Consider the following 14,183-nt stretch of genomic DNA (forward strand, 5'->3'; position numbering starts at 1 on the left):
GGCGCAGGCTGCTGTTAAATAATTTTAATGGTTGGTGAAGGAGTCACAGGGAAGGTGTGTTCCCTCCCAGCGCTCTCCAGTGCCATCCTCAAAGCTGGTTAGTGCAGGAGGTAGGGCAGGGTTGGTTCCAGTTTTCTCCCAGGAAGGGTTTAGGGGGGTCCCAGCCAGCCCCGGGAATGAGTCCCTCAGCACCATGACAACCATAGCTTAAGAGGGGCTTCGGCTCCCCATCCCCCACCTACCCCCAGTCCAGCTGAGGAAGGGAGGCCACTGGCCAACCTGCTGCAGACAGCACCGTCTCCAGAGCCTAGGCGCACAGGTCCTCTCCTCTCCTGGCCAGATCCTGTTGCCAGCACCTTCCTCACACTGGTGACTGGAGCCAAGTGCGGGGCGAGCCTTTGCGGCAGAGGCTTCTAGAACGTGGGGATCGGTGCGGGGGGAGAGGGGCAACCAAGCGGGGAGCCTCGGAGGGGTGGTCTGGGGGCACAGCGTCCAGGGAGAATGTTCTGGGGCGCCCCCAGGGCAGGGGGTGGGTCCGAGCTGGGGCCACTGAGGCAGGCGAGCAGGGGCGAGGCAGGGCAGGCTGGTCTGCAAACATGGCTAGCCAGGGTGGGTTCGTCTCCAGCCTCACACCCTCCCGCTGGGCCAGGATGTCTGTCACTGCTGCGATGTCATCCAGAGGCTCAATAGCTGTGGCACCAGGAAGGGGTTGAGGGGAGGGGGCTAGTCAGAGCTTAGGCCCCAGGTCTACCCAGCCCTGACCATCACCTGTCACTGTAATAGGAGGAAAGCAAAGCCCGGATCTCAGCCGAGACTGCATTATCCTGCAGGAGCAGCCCCTCACCTAGGCCCCCTGGAGCTCCAGGCTCTGATAAGACTATGGGATACAGCAGGCAGGGTGGACACAGATTGGGAGTGAGGATGTGGGTGAAGACATCAAGAGAGAGAAGGAAAATGAAAGCAGTGCCAGGCAAGTAAAGGTCAGAGGAAAAGAGAGGAATCCGCATGCAGAAAGGGAAACAAAAAAGAAGAAATTAGGAAGGAAATCCATGAAATGAATCTGGTTCTTTGGGATTTTGTTTTGAACTTCAGTGGGAGTGGTTCTGAGGTCAGAGGAAAGAAAGGGACACAACAGGACTCGGTGGGACCCGAGTCCCAGAGCTCTGCCTCCGCCCAGAGTGGGCCTTCTGTCTCTTTCCATGGTCTGGGTTCCCGTGACGCCTCCAGCCCCACTTCCCTTCAGCTTCCCGGAGTATACTTGCACTCACCCATCTCATGGTACAAGGACCTCTGCTTGGCCAGTGCTTGGGGTGGTTTCCGGGGAGCCGGGGTTTCAATTTTCATGATTTCATCACAGCACTGCTTCCACTGGCCTGAAGGGAGAACACTGATTGGGGGTGGAGAGGGAGAGGACTGAGGGCCAGGCTACCCTCTCCCCTGCTACATTTCCTTCCACGTATTCTTGAAACAGAGGCCTACAGTAAGAAATCACAAATGCCAGTTCCTCCCAAAAGTTTAATCCAGCCCCTACTCTTACTCATGTCGAAGAAAAGCTGCCACAGAGCCTCCATCCAGCTCTGCAGGGCTCCCCGACTCTCTGTCTGAAGGGTGTGTGTCACCTTGTCCTCCCCATATTGGTTACTGATGCTCAGAGTGAAGGGCCGGCCTGTGGTCTGGTCCAGTTCCCCTGCCTGGACTCGAGTATCCTGCAGGAGAAAAAAGGCGTCCGCTTCCAACTCCACGTTGTTACAGAGGTCAGCAGTGACTTCAGGCGGGCTTGATCATCCTGCCTTAGAAAGAGGAGCGTGCCCTAACCGGTTTGGCTCAGTGGATAGAGCCTAGGCCTGCAGACTGAAGGGTCCCGGATTCAATTCCGGTCAAGGGTACATGTAGGCTTGATCCCCAGTAGGGGGTGTGCAGGAGGCAGCTGATCAATGATTCTCATCATTGATGTTTCTCACTTCCTCTCTGAAATCGATAAATATGTTAAAAAAAGAAAGAAAGAGGAGCTTGTGGGGCGTTCACCAAGCCCTGTCATTTGCATCCTACTGAGCTGAGTGGGAAGGAATGGCCGGAAAGGATTGGGGATGAGACAGATGGCCTTTAGTCAGGGATAGAGGCACATAGAGACAGGAAAAGGGTGGGCAGGGGAAGGCACAGAGGCTGGCAGGCATGCTGAGGCCTAATGTCCCTCACTACTTCCTCCATAAAAGTCAGCAGGAAAGCTAACAAAAGGGCTGGTGAACAGAGGGGGCACTGAACTTGGCCTGGGAGAGGAAACCAGGAAAGGATGGAGTAGATGCAAATGAGAATCTGAGGGGGAAGATGGAAGGTGGATGAAAAATCCTAGACTGGTTATAGAACCCTCTCTGAGAATTGGCTGAGGCTGGTAACTAGAAGGGACAACCCTTTTCCAGTGACGCTGGTCAGGGAGAATGGTCCCCTCATCATTCCTGGCCCTGGAGTTGGGTGGTGCAGTGAGGCCCAGAAGACTTGGATCTCTCTAAGGTCTGCACCCACCCTGGTGGGACCTGAAGGGGAGGCTCCAGGCCCAGGCACCTGGTAGCTTGACCATCAGGGGACCCATCACCTTGTTGATCGCAATAGTAAACAGCGGCTCTTTCCCAGTGTCTGCATCCTCAGGTTGCCGGTAACAGAAGAGGTTTGTGCCTTTCAGGACTCCGTGCACTCGTGCCCAGTCCTGCCGCTCCCCAGCTTGCTGCATAGATACTCAAGGTTTCCTGGGGGAATCACACCTCCCAACACCCTCTTCCCAGCCGTCCATCAAGAATCTGCCCCTTTCTGCGCCGCCCCCCTGTCTTGCCATCCCCTCGTTCCACCCAGACCTTGGTTTTTCAGTTCTAATTCCCAGGTGACCCAGCTCTCCGCTGCCTTCTCCGCGCTCCCTTCCACTCCTCAGGGGCCTCACCTGCACCCTGAGGGAGCCACTGGCAGTCGGCTGCGTCATGCAGAGAGGCTGAGCCACCAGGCGGCAACACACGCTGCCATAAAGGGGCAGCCAGGCAGGGTGCTCCTCTGGGCGAGAGGAAGTGCAGAGAGCGGGTAGAGAATGAGAAGGGGGTCATCCAAAGGCCCCTCTTCCTACCATCCAACGGCCCCTCTTCTCACCATCCAGCGTGCTCCCCCCACACAAACTCACCATGGCTGGCGAGAGTGAGGTCATGTGTGCGGAACCCATCTTGCACTGCTGCCAGGGTGAGCGTGGTGTGAGCCAGGAGGTGGTAACGAGGACCACTGCGGGACAGGCAGAGAAGTGGGCCTCAGCCGGGTGAGCACGTGAGGGCCGCGTTAGACGGCAGGAGCTATAGTGCTGAGCAGCTCTGCCCCGTTGTTCAGAGAGCCACACAGAAAACCAGCTTGCCTTCCCCACGGGAGTGGGGAACATTCACTGCGCTTCTGCCGAGCTCCAGGTCCTGTGCTTTTTACATACGTTGTCCTCCTGTATTCCCACCACAGCCCCGGGAGGTGGGTGGCATTCTTTAGTTAATAGATGAGGCAGCTTGAGGCATAGAGAGGTTTAAAAATGTGCCCATAATCTATAGCCCATAGGTAGGTGGTGGAGCTGGAGTTTGAACCCGGGTATGTCTCCAAAATCAGCATTCTGTGCATTACTCTAGATGTTCTCGCATTGCTCCTCAGGGGCCCAGGATTCCACAGGTGCTTCCAGACTCCTGGAGACACCGCCACAGAGCGGGCCACCCTCCTCCAACAGGGCACTCTGTTCTATCCACATGAATGCCTCTGCTGCAAAAAAAGTGAAGACCCAGAGCCTAGCTCTCCCTGCACTCCTGTTGGTTATCAGTTGGCTTGGGTCTAGCTCTGAGTGCCTCCCATGTGTCTGTCTACATCCTGGCTGCAGTGCAAAGTAGGTTCTGCAAGCTCCCCACTGCTCAGAGGTCACCTGTGGCCAGGATAGACATGTGAGGGCAGTGGGGGAATGCATGGCCTTACCTCACAGCCGGGGTGGGGAGCAGGACGGGACTGCTCGCTGAACCCCCAGCACTCTCCAGCGATGCCCTGACACGCCTCCCAGAGGAGCGACCCAGGGAGCTGCTGAGTTTGGTGGCAAGCCTCTTGGGGGCACCAGCCAGGGCCCCCTCCTCTTCCATGCAGGCCCCATACAGCTCCAGCCGCAGCTTGAAGTCTGGCCCTGCCTCGGTGCTGTAGGAATGTGGGGAGAAGAGAGGAGGATGGTCCTGGGGAAGTCCAGGGAGGCATGAGGGAGGGATGGGGGAAGGATGGATGTGGTATGAGTTCAGGACAGCTCCACTGGGAAGGCCCATCTCCCTTCCTCCCTCTCCTCCCCTCCCCTGTAGCTACCTCACCAGAGCACTGGGCAGAGTGGAGAGAGGAGAGCCACACAGATGAGGTACTCACAAGAGCAGATGGTTCTGAAAGGAGATGTCCGTGAGGGTCCTGTCCACCAGGATCATCTCTGTGTCCTGAATGTCCTCCCCCAGCTGCAACAGCAGGAACACAGCCCAGCGGTGCAGATCTGGGGACAGAGAGGAAAACCCGTTTGGAGAAAAGTGCCCCACAGGAGCTCTCAACCTCAGGGCCACTCCCCTAAGTGTGTCCCAGTCTGTGTGACTCTCACCGCCTTTGTTCTTGAAATACTCCGTGTCCTTCCACATGAGTGGAATCCGGAGGTCTAAGGGGCAGAGGGGTAGGAACAGATGTTGAGATGGGGCAGGAGATGTCGTGGCTGGGCAGGGAGCGCCAGGGCTGGGGCAGTTGTGCTTCTTACCAGAGATGCAGACGCGGCCTCGGCAGGGGGAGCGCTCAGCCAGCAGCCCGCCGTCAGAAGGCCTGTGGGCAAATCACAATGTCCCAGTCTGGCCTTCACACACTACCCCCCTGGCTCTGGTTCCCAAGGGCTCTAGGACCACCCACCACGCCCAGCCCGGGCAGCCCCAGCCAGGCCGACATTGCGGGGCTGAGGGCCTGAGTTGTCGACTGAACCCCGGGGGGTGCTGGGGACACAATGAGGTCGGCTCGTCATCTCCACCATCTCATCTCATCTTTCTTAGATATAGGAAGGCACTGGATCAGTTGAAAAATCAAGCTGAGCAGTTTTTTATGTAAGGAAAAAACCCAAGTAGGGAACATTTGTGTCCTATTTACCACAAACCTCTCTCCTTCCCCTCAGCTTTGAGTTCTCCTTTACCCTCCTGGCTGTGCCTTCCCAGTGCCCCACTGTAGGGTCCCAGACACCCGGCCTTTCTCACCTCCCCGCCCACCATCAGGACTCACTGAGGATGTCCCCCTAAGGTGACGAAGGCCATGAGTATTATCCATGCGAATTCATACTGCCAGTGATGTAACTAATCAGTGACTTAGTCGGGCCTTAAGCTAAACCATGTGGCACTCATGTTGACGTGTTAGCTGTCAGGGACTCGGGTGTACTCAAGTCACACTAGGCCCCGTGAGCAGGGCAGAGACTAGTGATGGCTGCCTCTCGGGAGACAGCAAACTCGTAGTAGAAGCGGACCCCTGCCTGCTTGCCCCTCCTTTAGCTTTATGGGACAGGCGCAGACTGGGTTTTCTGCCCTCCCTGTGGCTTCCTGGGTGAGCTCTGGAGGCTCCTGGCAACCTCTCCTGTGTCAGCCTTCATGGCTGAGCTGGGCCTTCTCCCACTCGCCCTTGTGGGGTCGAGCAAATTACTTTGCCAGAAGCCAATTTTACAAATGACCAGTTTACAAAAAATGGCCAATTCTTGGAATGATCAACTTGCCAAATATTTTCTCAAACATTTTAGTTTTACTAGAGCATAACCTCAACCATTTCACTACAGATTTCTCAGATCAGCAGAGTCCAATGTTAGCATAGCTTGTGTTTCACATCCAGAAAGAAGCCAAGCCCCTCTGGAATGCACAATCTTATTTATGTGAAGGGATAGGCTTTCCCCTAAATAACTTTTTATTATTTTCTTTCCCAATCTCTGCCTCTGATGGTGAACCCCAGGTACAATAAACTATCATCAGGTTGTGGTAAATTGGCCATTCAGCAAATGGCCTGGTGAACTGACTGAGAAAATAGGCTTTCCAGAAGCCAGCCTGCCAGCCAACCTCATCAGATCACAGGCGGGGCTTAGCAAATTAGTGTTTCGGCATTACTACCCCGCAGACTGCCACCCTCTCACCAAAAACCCTGGCTTTCCTGAGTCCAGCCCCAGCTTCTCCCTAGTGCACCTCTGGGCAGCTCATTGCAGTGGTGAAACATCAAGGTGTCTTCCAGGCCTGACATGAAGAGGTCAGCTTCAGGGAGTCCACACTCCATATACACACATGCTGTACCACTACCCTCAGGAGGCCGCGCTCCCCCGTGCTCACCGCCGGCCGGTCTTCCCCAGCACCTGCGCCTCCTTGCGCCGCTGCAGCTCGCCCATGTAGCTGAGGATGCGGCTGTTGCACACCAGCAGGCTCTTGGTGGCCTCCAGAGTCTGCTCACGCTGGGAACAGGCTGCCAGCAGCTTGCAGGCCCCTTCCCTCATCCGGATCTCGTGGTCCAGCTTTCTCTGCAACTCTGTGTCCTAGCGGGAGTGGGGAGAAGGATGAGGACAGGTCAGTCAGGGAACAGGCAGAAGCACCCTCTAGTCCCCAAGTGGAGGTTGGGCCCAGCAGAAACTGACAAAGTTATGTTTCAGGTTCCTCATGGGCAAGGGTTGAACCTCAACCTCAGCTGTCCAAGAACAATCAGAGCAGCTTTGTAAAAACACAGGTGCCCTCATGCCTTTGAAGGGGGGAGTAGGCATTTCTTCAGCATCTTTTGAGTACAGCTGGAAAAATCTATGAAAACTACAAACTCACATCATTTGATCCAGCTATCCAATATCTAGGAGTTTATCGTTATACATGTGGGCAAAGTCATATCCATTGCAGCATTGTTTTAAAACACCAAGATTTGCCGAAACCGGTTTGGCTCAGTGGATGGAGCGTCGACCTTCGGACTGAAGGGTCCCGGGTTCGATTCCGGTCAAGGGCATGTACCTGGGTTGCGGGCACATCCCCAGTAGGAGATGTGCAGGAGGTGGCTGATCGATGTTTCTCTCTCATCGATGTTTCTAACTCTCTATCTCTCTCCCTTCCTCTCTGTAAAAATCAATAAAATATATATATATTTTAAAAGTCCTCAACAGGGCATTGGTTAAATAAGTTATAGCACACTAGACTTATCGAGGTGGGAGGGGAGTACTTCATAATTATATAAATGCCTAATCACTATGCTGTACATATAAAATATAAAGTAATATTGAATGTCAACAGTAATTGACAAATTAAAAAATGGGATAGGTAAAAATAAATAAGTTACAGCACATTCCTACCATGGAATATTGCAGACATTAAGAGTGTGCAGATAAAAAAAAAAGTGTGCAGATAAATGAAACAATCTTCAAAATATAGGATTGTCCCCAAAAAGTGTGTACACACGCTTTGAATAATAATAAAGGCAGTGTTTCTTAAAATACATTTCATTTTCAAAATTGAGCTATCAGCTCTTAAAATGTGTGTACATTTTTTTGGGACACCCTGTATATGAAGTGAGAAAGTAGAACAATATTATAGCATGCTACCATTTGTGTACTAAATATACATGCATTGACATAGATATGCATAAAATAGTAGTGGTTGCAGGGCTGGGAGCCAGGAATGGAAAACAGGTTTATGATACTTTATTTATATGTACCCTTCTTCACTACTATGCTATTGGAAATTGTTGCCTTTTTAAAAAATTAAATCTTAAAAATAAAGAAAGTACCAGACTTGCAGAATAAGAATCTTTAAGAGTGGGGCAAGCACATTTTTTTGACAATTCCCCCCAGTGATTTTAAGGTGCAGCTTGGGCTGAGAACCACCAACTAAAGGGAATGGACACAGACAATAAAGGCCATCCTGGGTTACCCCAAAGACTCAAGTTATGGGGGAGGGGATCATCTACTTGGCAAGGGATCAGTGGAGAAGGAGCATACCACCTACAGAGCTCACCCCATACACACCCCAAATTAGGGGTTCTGCCACCTGCTGGCACTCTGAGAAGGTGAGGACAGAGGCAAGGAATGGGGATGGGAAGGCAGGTGGAGCAGGAGGTCAGGAGTGAGGGGCTGAGCAGGCTGTGCATAGGGCCAGATTGGGGGCACTGGGCGAGGCACCAGGATTCTCAGGAAACCCTCTTCCCTCAGAAAGGAGCCCTGGAGGTCTTGGCACGGAGCAGAGGAGGGGAGCACCAGTTTGACACAAGAACCCCGAGTCTGAGTCACAGCCCTGCCAGTCTTAAGAAGCTGTGAAGAAACTTATTGAGAAAGCTCTGGGCAATTTAATTAACCTCCCTGAGACTTGGTTTCCCCATCTGTAAAATGAGGATGGAAACAGTTCCCTCCACCTGGGGTTGTGGGGATTCAGTGAGACAGGAAGGTAGAGCCCCAGCACATGGTACAGTGAATGGTGGGGATGCAGATTTAGTGATGCTACTTCTGCAGCAGGAGCAGTCACCCAACAAACGCTGGAGTGTCCCTGTGCTGTCCAAGGCTCCATTTAAAATCCAGCTGGGAGGTGAGAGATGCAGACATTAATGGCTGCTCCGTAAGTGCTATGTCATGGCATAAACATGCTCACAGAAAATAGACCCTGTCTGCTTCTGGCTAAGTGATGGGAAGGTTTCAGGAGAAGGTGACAGACTAACCCCAGAGCAAGTATAGTCAGTCAGTTCAGGAGGCAAGCTGACGGCCGCACTGGGTTGGAAGACAGGTGAAATGTGACCCCCCAAACCTGCCTTCTCCCTCACACCAGGCCTCTTCCACACCCTGTGCTCTTGCTTCTGTCCCTGGTGGCTCCAGCCTTTGAGTCTCCAAGACCTGAATACCCCAACTTCCTGCTTCCAAAAGCCTTGTCTGGCCTCCCTGCAAATTCTTCCTTCACTATACCCTGGGCCGCTGTGCAAGGCCAGCCTCTCATCACCCCTTACCTCAGCACTACCCATGTTTCCCTTCCTGACCCATCAGAAATAAGCCAACCCGGTCCCAAAGCCTCTTCCACCCGGAAGCTCTCCGAGACTACACAGCTCCCCCAAACCCCACTAGGTCTGTCTGCACCATGGTCCACCTCTGCTAAGCTTCCCCGCTTGCCAACCCCCATCCCATTCTGCATCCAGCTTCTTCCACAAACACCCCAAATGGGAGGGGGGAGGGGGGAGGAACAGCGGGAGGGAACAGACAGGCATCCTCAAGGCCCCTCCTGGCGGGCAGCCCAGCCCCAGCACTCACGGATCCTTCCCTAGCCCTGGCCATTGCGCCTGCCACGCAGCCACAGGCAGCGCGCTGGTCTGGAGCCGGCTGCACCGTCTGGCGTCTGGGCGCCCACTCAGAGGCCCCGCCCGCGGCGCTCAGGGCACCGGTGACATCAGCTCCCAACCTCCGCGAGAGCGGCTGAGGGGCTCCCGGGCTAGACTCTGGGCTCCCGGAGAGCCAGTCGGGTGTACGGAACCTCTGAGAGCGCCCCCTTGTCCTGGAAAGGGCTTAGGGCCACAGCACGCGCTGGAGCTGCAGGAGGCCCCTGGCGGTGCAGCTGCCCTCCAAGGTGACCCCTGGCCTGGGGAGGGGGCGGGGAGAGTATAGGGTGTAAATTGGAGTAACCAGCCGCAGAAGTCCCTGGGCCCAGCCCAGATGACCCTAAGGACCCAGACACCCCTGCTGCGGTCTGCCCACCGCCCTCCAGCCCTAAATCCAACTTCCCACGGCCTAGATGTCCCGGCTCCCACCTCTGGACAGGGCATCTCAGGAATCCTGGCGCAGTTTCTAGATCCCTGTGCTTGCGCCCACCTCCCCACCCACCCCAGGGATGGCTTTTTGTCGCCCCCTCCCCACCCACACACCCCCTCTCCCCAGGGAGGCAGCATTTTCACCAGACTCTCCAGAGAAAGAGCTCAGAGATGGATGCCAACTGGACCTGGGTCAGGCCCCAAGGGGTGAAGGAGGATGAGTAATGAGCAGAAGCCCCAACACACAGTAGGCCTCCAGGGACATCCTTTCCTGTCCCCTCCCCCGCTCTGTCCCTGACTTCCTGCTCTGCTTCACCTTCTGTTCCCTTCAGAATCTCCACCAGGGCTCAGTTCAGATCATCACTCAGGAACGTGACTAGCTATGAGAACATAACCTCTACAGCCCCAGTTTGTAAACAGGGGTTATTCCACCCCCTTCTTCCCATTGCTTGAGAATTAAGTGGGAAAGTTTAACCTCTACCTGGGGCCAACACATATATTTTTAAGTATATTTTTTAATTGATTTTGAGAGAGAAAGGAAGGGAGAGAGAGAGAAACATGGATGTGCTTCAATAGGCTGCCTCCTCACACCCCCTACAGGGATCCAGCTGCAGGGGGCATGTGCCCTCGCTGTGAATGGAACCAGCAACCGCCTCATGCTCTGGAGGACACTCAATCAACTGAGCCACACCAACCAGGGTGGGCTCAGCACATGTTTGAAGACATGAAGACTGCCTTTCTCTCACCTCCCCTTTACTTGCAGCTTACATTACCTCTTCCAGAAAATTATCTTGGATTTATTCTGCCATGACTACCTCTCTTGCCAATCCCTGGCTGGTGTAGCTCAGTGGTTGAGAGTCGACCTATGAACCAGGAGATCACGGTCATGGTTCAATTCCCAGTCAGGGAACATGCCCAGGAGGCAGCCAGTGATTCTCTCTCATCATTAATATTTCTATCTCTCTCTCCCTCTCTCTTCCTTTCTGAAATCAATAAAAATATATATTTTTTTAAAAAGAAAGAAAATCATAAGAGAAAATACATAAAAAACAAATAAACAAAGAAAAAACACAATGGGTCTCCCTTGGTGGGGGTACTGCTGAGTTTCATGGAGAAAGAGCACAGCACAGGCTGAAGGAGAGGTGGCAAAAGTGAAATCTAAGCCTCCTCCTCTGTTCCAGAACGTGGGCAGACCTCACATGAAGAAAAACTACATGGTGGGGGTAAGGGGAGGTCGGAATTTAAACATTTCAACATCTAGACCAGCTCTGAGCAATAAAATCTCCTGCAATGATGGAAATATTCAATAGTCATCTAGCACTTGAAATGTGGCTAAAGCTATTAAAGAACTAAATCTTTTATTTCATCTTAATTAAATTATAATTTTAAATAGCCACATGTAACTAGAAACATGGACATTGCAGAGGACCAGGGATGACAAACAGGTTTATTTCCCGTGCCAAGACAGGACACTACGTAGTGTCAAAATCTCAATGGGCTCATGGGGTAACTTTCTGCATGAGAAAAAGGTGACCTTCTCCAGGTGAACAAATTAGGTAAAGGTGTCCCCTCCTGATGCAGCCCCAAACCAGGTCAGGAATCTTAACTCTGCCTGGTGCCCTTATGAAGGAAGCAACCTGCATAATTTATGCCAAGGTTGTGCTGAGAAAGATTCCTAGGTCATGATTACCTGGCTGGTATGGCTCAATGGTTGAGCGTTGACCTATGAACCAGGAGGTCATGGTTCGATTCTGATCAGGGCATATGCCCAGGTTATGGGCTCAATCACCAGTAGAGGTTGTGCAGGAGGCAGCCAATCAATGATTCTTTCTCATCATTGATGTTTCAGTCTCTCTCCCTCTCCTTTCCTCTCTGAAATCAATAAAAATATGCTAAAAAAAAGAAGGAAAAACAGAATGCTATGATTGACAAGTAATGTCTACTCTGCTCCAGGGAGTGTGAGGGGGGGAGGGGGGACAAGAGCGGTGACATGAAATAAAAATTGCCATTTCTGATCATGACTCTTTAGTTCTGCCTCTGACCTTCCTCAGCAGAAAACCCCTGCCTGGTCCAGGTGGTCATGTCCACAGATTCCTTCCTCTTCCTCATTCCAGTCAACTGCCACCCTCCCCAGTTGCTTAGCCACAGCCTGGGAATCATCCTCGAGTCCTCTCTTTGCCTCATCCCTCACGTCCAATCCATCAGCGAGCCCTGTCAGATCTACTGCCATCATTTGAAGTCCACCCCCTTCTTGTCTCTACCATGAGCACTTTCATCCACACCAGGGGTCCTCAAACTACAGCCCTCGGGCCACATGCAAATACAAATATTGTCTTTGTTCCCGTTTTGTTTTTTTACTTCAAAATAAGATATGTGCAGTGTGCATAGGAATTTGTTCATAGTTTTTTTTTAAACTATAGTCCGGCCCTCCACCGGTCTGAGGGACAGTGAACTGGCCCCCTGTTTAAAAAGTTTGAGGACCCCTGATCCACATCATCAGGTTCACTACCCTGAAGCTGTAACAACCTTTTTTCTGGTGGTCTTCTGCTACCCCACTTCCAACCTTCCTCTCTTCTACCCCCACCCCAGCCTAGCCTACTCTCAGCAGCCATCACTTTAAAACATTAGATGAGTCATCCCTCTGCTTAAAACCCTTCCATGGGCCAACATCACAGTGAGAGTAAAATCTAAGTGCCTTGGCATGGCCTTCGAGGCCCTGCATAATCTGGCCCCTGCCCACGAGCTTAACCCCAACTACTATGTTCCAGCCACACTGGAACTGGAACTCATCCCCATTTAAGGGCCTTTGCGCTTGCTTTGCCCTCTGTCTAGAAAGCTCTTCCTTCATTCTTCACATATCTTCGAATCCCCCTGGTCTCAGCTCAAGGGTCTCCTTACGGAGGCCTTCCCTGACCTCTACATCTAATGCTACCCTCACTATACCTCACATTGTTTATATCTCCATCTTCATCATGATTTCACTGTAAGATTATGTGTTTGCATGTTTATTGTCTGTTCCCCAGCAGAATGGACCTTTCCTGTCTGATTCACTTAAGTATATACCATGAAGTAGAAAGGAACTTGACATATAGTAGGTGTTCAATAAACGTGTTTAAGAATAACTATATGAATAAATAGCTCCCTGCCATCTCCAGGGTTAGCAAAATCTTTACATCCTGCCCCAGGGCCCCTTCCCCTTCTCCAGGAAGGCCATATCCTTCCTGCAAACCTCTCTCACACTGAACTCCTCTTTTCTTCCCATCTACCCCCACCCACAGAGCTTCCATAAGTAGGTGTGAAGACAAGACCCTGTTGTCAATAGAACGCTCTGATTGGCAATACTGGGCCTGATCCACACAGCACCCAAGGCAGGGCATACAGAACCACCTGTCCCTCTCCCACTTTGAGCAGGCCTGCCCTCCCGACTCAGCCCCAGGAGGGTTGGGCAGGGCAGAAACGGGCTGGGATGCTTGCCAAAGAGGTGCACTGGGGGTGGGGGTGGGGGTCATTACCTCCAGGCTGAGCGCCATCTGCCGAATGTAGAGCATATTCAGGTCCTCCAGGATGTGCAATCTGTCCTGCATCTCTGTGCCCCCTAGTGCCCCTTCCCTCGTCAACCCCTCCAGAGGGAAGGGGCGGGCCGGCACCACGTTGCCCCACAATTCCTCCTCCCACTGCTCCCCTGGGTCTTGAAAGAGGTGGGCAGCTCTTGGGCAGAGGGCAGAGGGTACTCTGCCCCTCTGCACTCCTGTCAGCCCCCTCTGGCTGCTGTGACAAACTTCCTTTGCCTACCGCTGTTGCAGGGCCCTGGCGGGAGCCAGGCATAAAAGGAAAAGAAAGTAAGGTGAGGATAAGTGGGGTCCCAGGAGGGGAGGCCAGCTGCAGAGGGGACTCTGGGCACAGAGTGTCCAGTCTTGCTTTGGTGGCAGCTGTTCTCCCAGCTGTGGAAGAAAAAGGCCCTTTCATTCCGACTCTGGTCCCTCCCCAGCCCCCGCCCACATCCCTGGCGGGTGGACAGAGAATCTGTGTGCCAGGAGGGCCTGAGGGGCAGGCACAGCTGGAAGGGGGCAGGGAGGCGACGCCTCCTGTAGGTTCTACGGAGTCCTGGCGTTTGTCAGGAGCTTGGAACTTTCTGAAGAGGAATGGAGGTGAGGACCTGGGAGAGTGAGCCAGACGGTGGGACAAAGGGGTAAATGCGGCCCATCCCCCAGGGCCACTTCTTCCAACTTGGGGGCCCGTCCAGCCCGACCCACCCTAGGCTCACAATTACCTCGCTTTTCCAGCAGAAGGGAGAAGAGGGAGGGAGAACGGCAGGGGTGTGCCTGCGTGCTGCTGCTACCCCCGCTCCCCTCTGCGGGCCCCTTCCCTTCCAGACAGGAAACCAGCCCCGATTCCCAGCCAGCTGCAGC

At 53.2% G+C, this 14,183-nt stretch overlaps 1 protein-coding gene across 4 annotated transcripts; it reads right to left on the reverse strand.

Annotated features, from left to right (window-relative positions):
* Positions 1-9: 9 nt before the first annotated feature.
* RTKN (rhotekin) lies at positions 10-14,183 on the reverse strand. Of its 4 annotated transcripts, none has more exons than XM_005869448.2 (13): positions 14,045-14,183; positions 13,287-13,715; positions 6,354-6,553; positions 4,769-4,830; positions 4,619-4,672; positions 4,399-4,516; positions 3,973-4,182; positions 3,161-3,255; positions 2,930-3,036; positions 2,591-2,719; positions 1,538-1,706; positions 1,269-1,373; positions 10-690 (listed from the first exon to the last, which is right to left on the reverse strand). In XM_005869448.2, the coding sequence occupies exons 2-13, from the start codon at positions 13,356-13,358 to the stop codon at positions 362-364; spliced, it is 1,650 nt and encodes a 549-aa protein (XP_005869510.1). In that variant the 5' UTR covers positions 13,359-13,715; positions 14,045-14,183; the 3' UTR covers positions 10-361. The 4 variants fall into 4 exon arrangements, with proteins under 4 accessions (XP_005869510.1, XP_014397749.1, XP_014397752.1 ...); XM_014542263.1 differs by adding an exon at positions 845-877 and having other exon boundaries at positions 13,287-14,171; XM_014542266.1 differs by lacking the exons at positions 13,287-13,715; positions 14,045-14,183 and adding exons at positions 845-877; positions 9,281-9,382.

This window comes from Myotis brandtii, unplaced genomic scaffold (assembly GCF_000412655.1).
Source record: "Myotis brandtii unplaced genomic scaffold, ASM41265v1 scaffold294, whole genome shotgun sequence".
Taxonomy (NCBI): domain Eukaryota; kingdom Metazoa; phylum Chordata; class Mammalia; order Chiroptera; family Vespertilionidae; genus Myotis; species Myotis brandtii.

What these genes read in the sequence shown, in the direction of transcription:
- RTKN (XM_014542263.1), bottom strand. Translation starts at nt 13,358, where the DNA reads ATGCAGGACAGATTGCACATCCTGGAGGACCTGAATATGCTCTACATT. An exon ending in GTATTTCAAGAACAAAGGCG is followed by an intron (nt 4,517 to 4,618) that starts GTGAGAGTCACA and finishes CTCTGTCCCCAG; the next exon opens with ATCTGCACCGCTGGGCTGTG. An exon ending in TTTCAGAACCATCTGCTCTT is followed by an intron (nt 4,183 to 4,398) that starts GTGAGTACCTCA and finishes ACATTCCTACAG; the next exon opens with CACCGAGGCAGGGCCAGACT.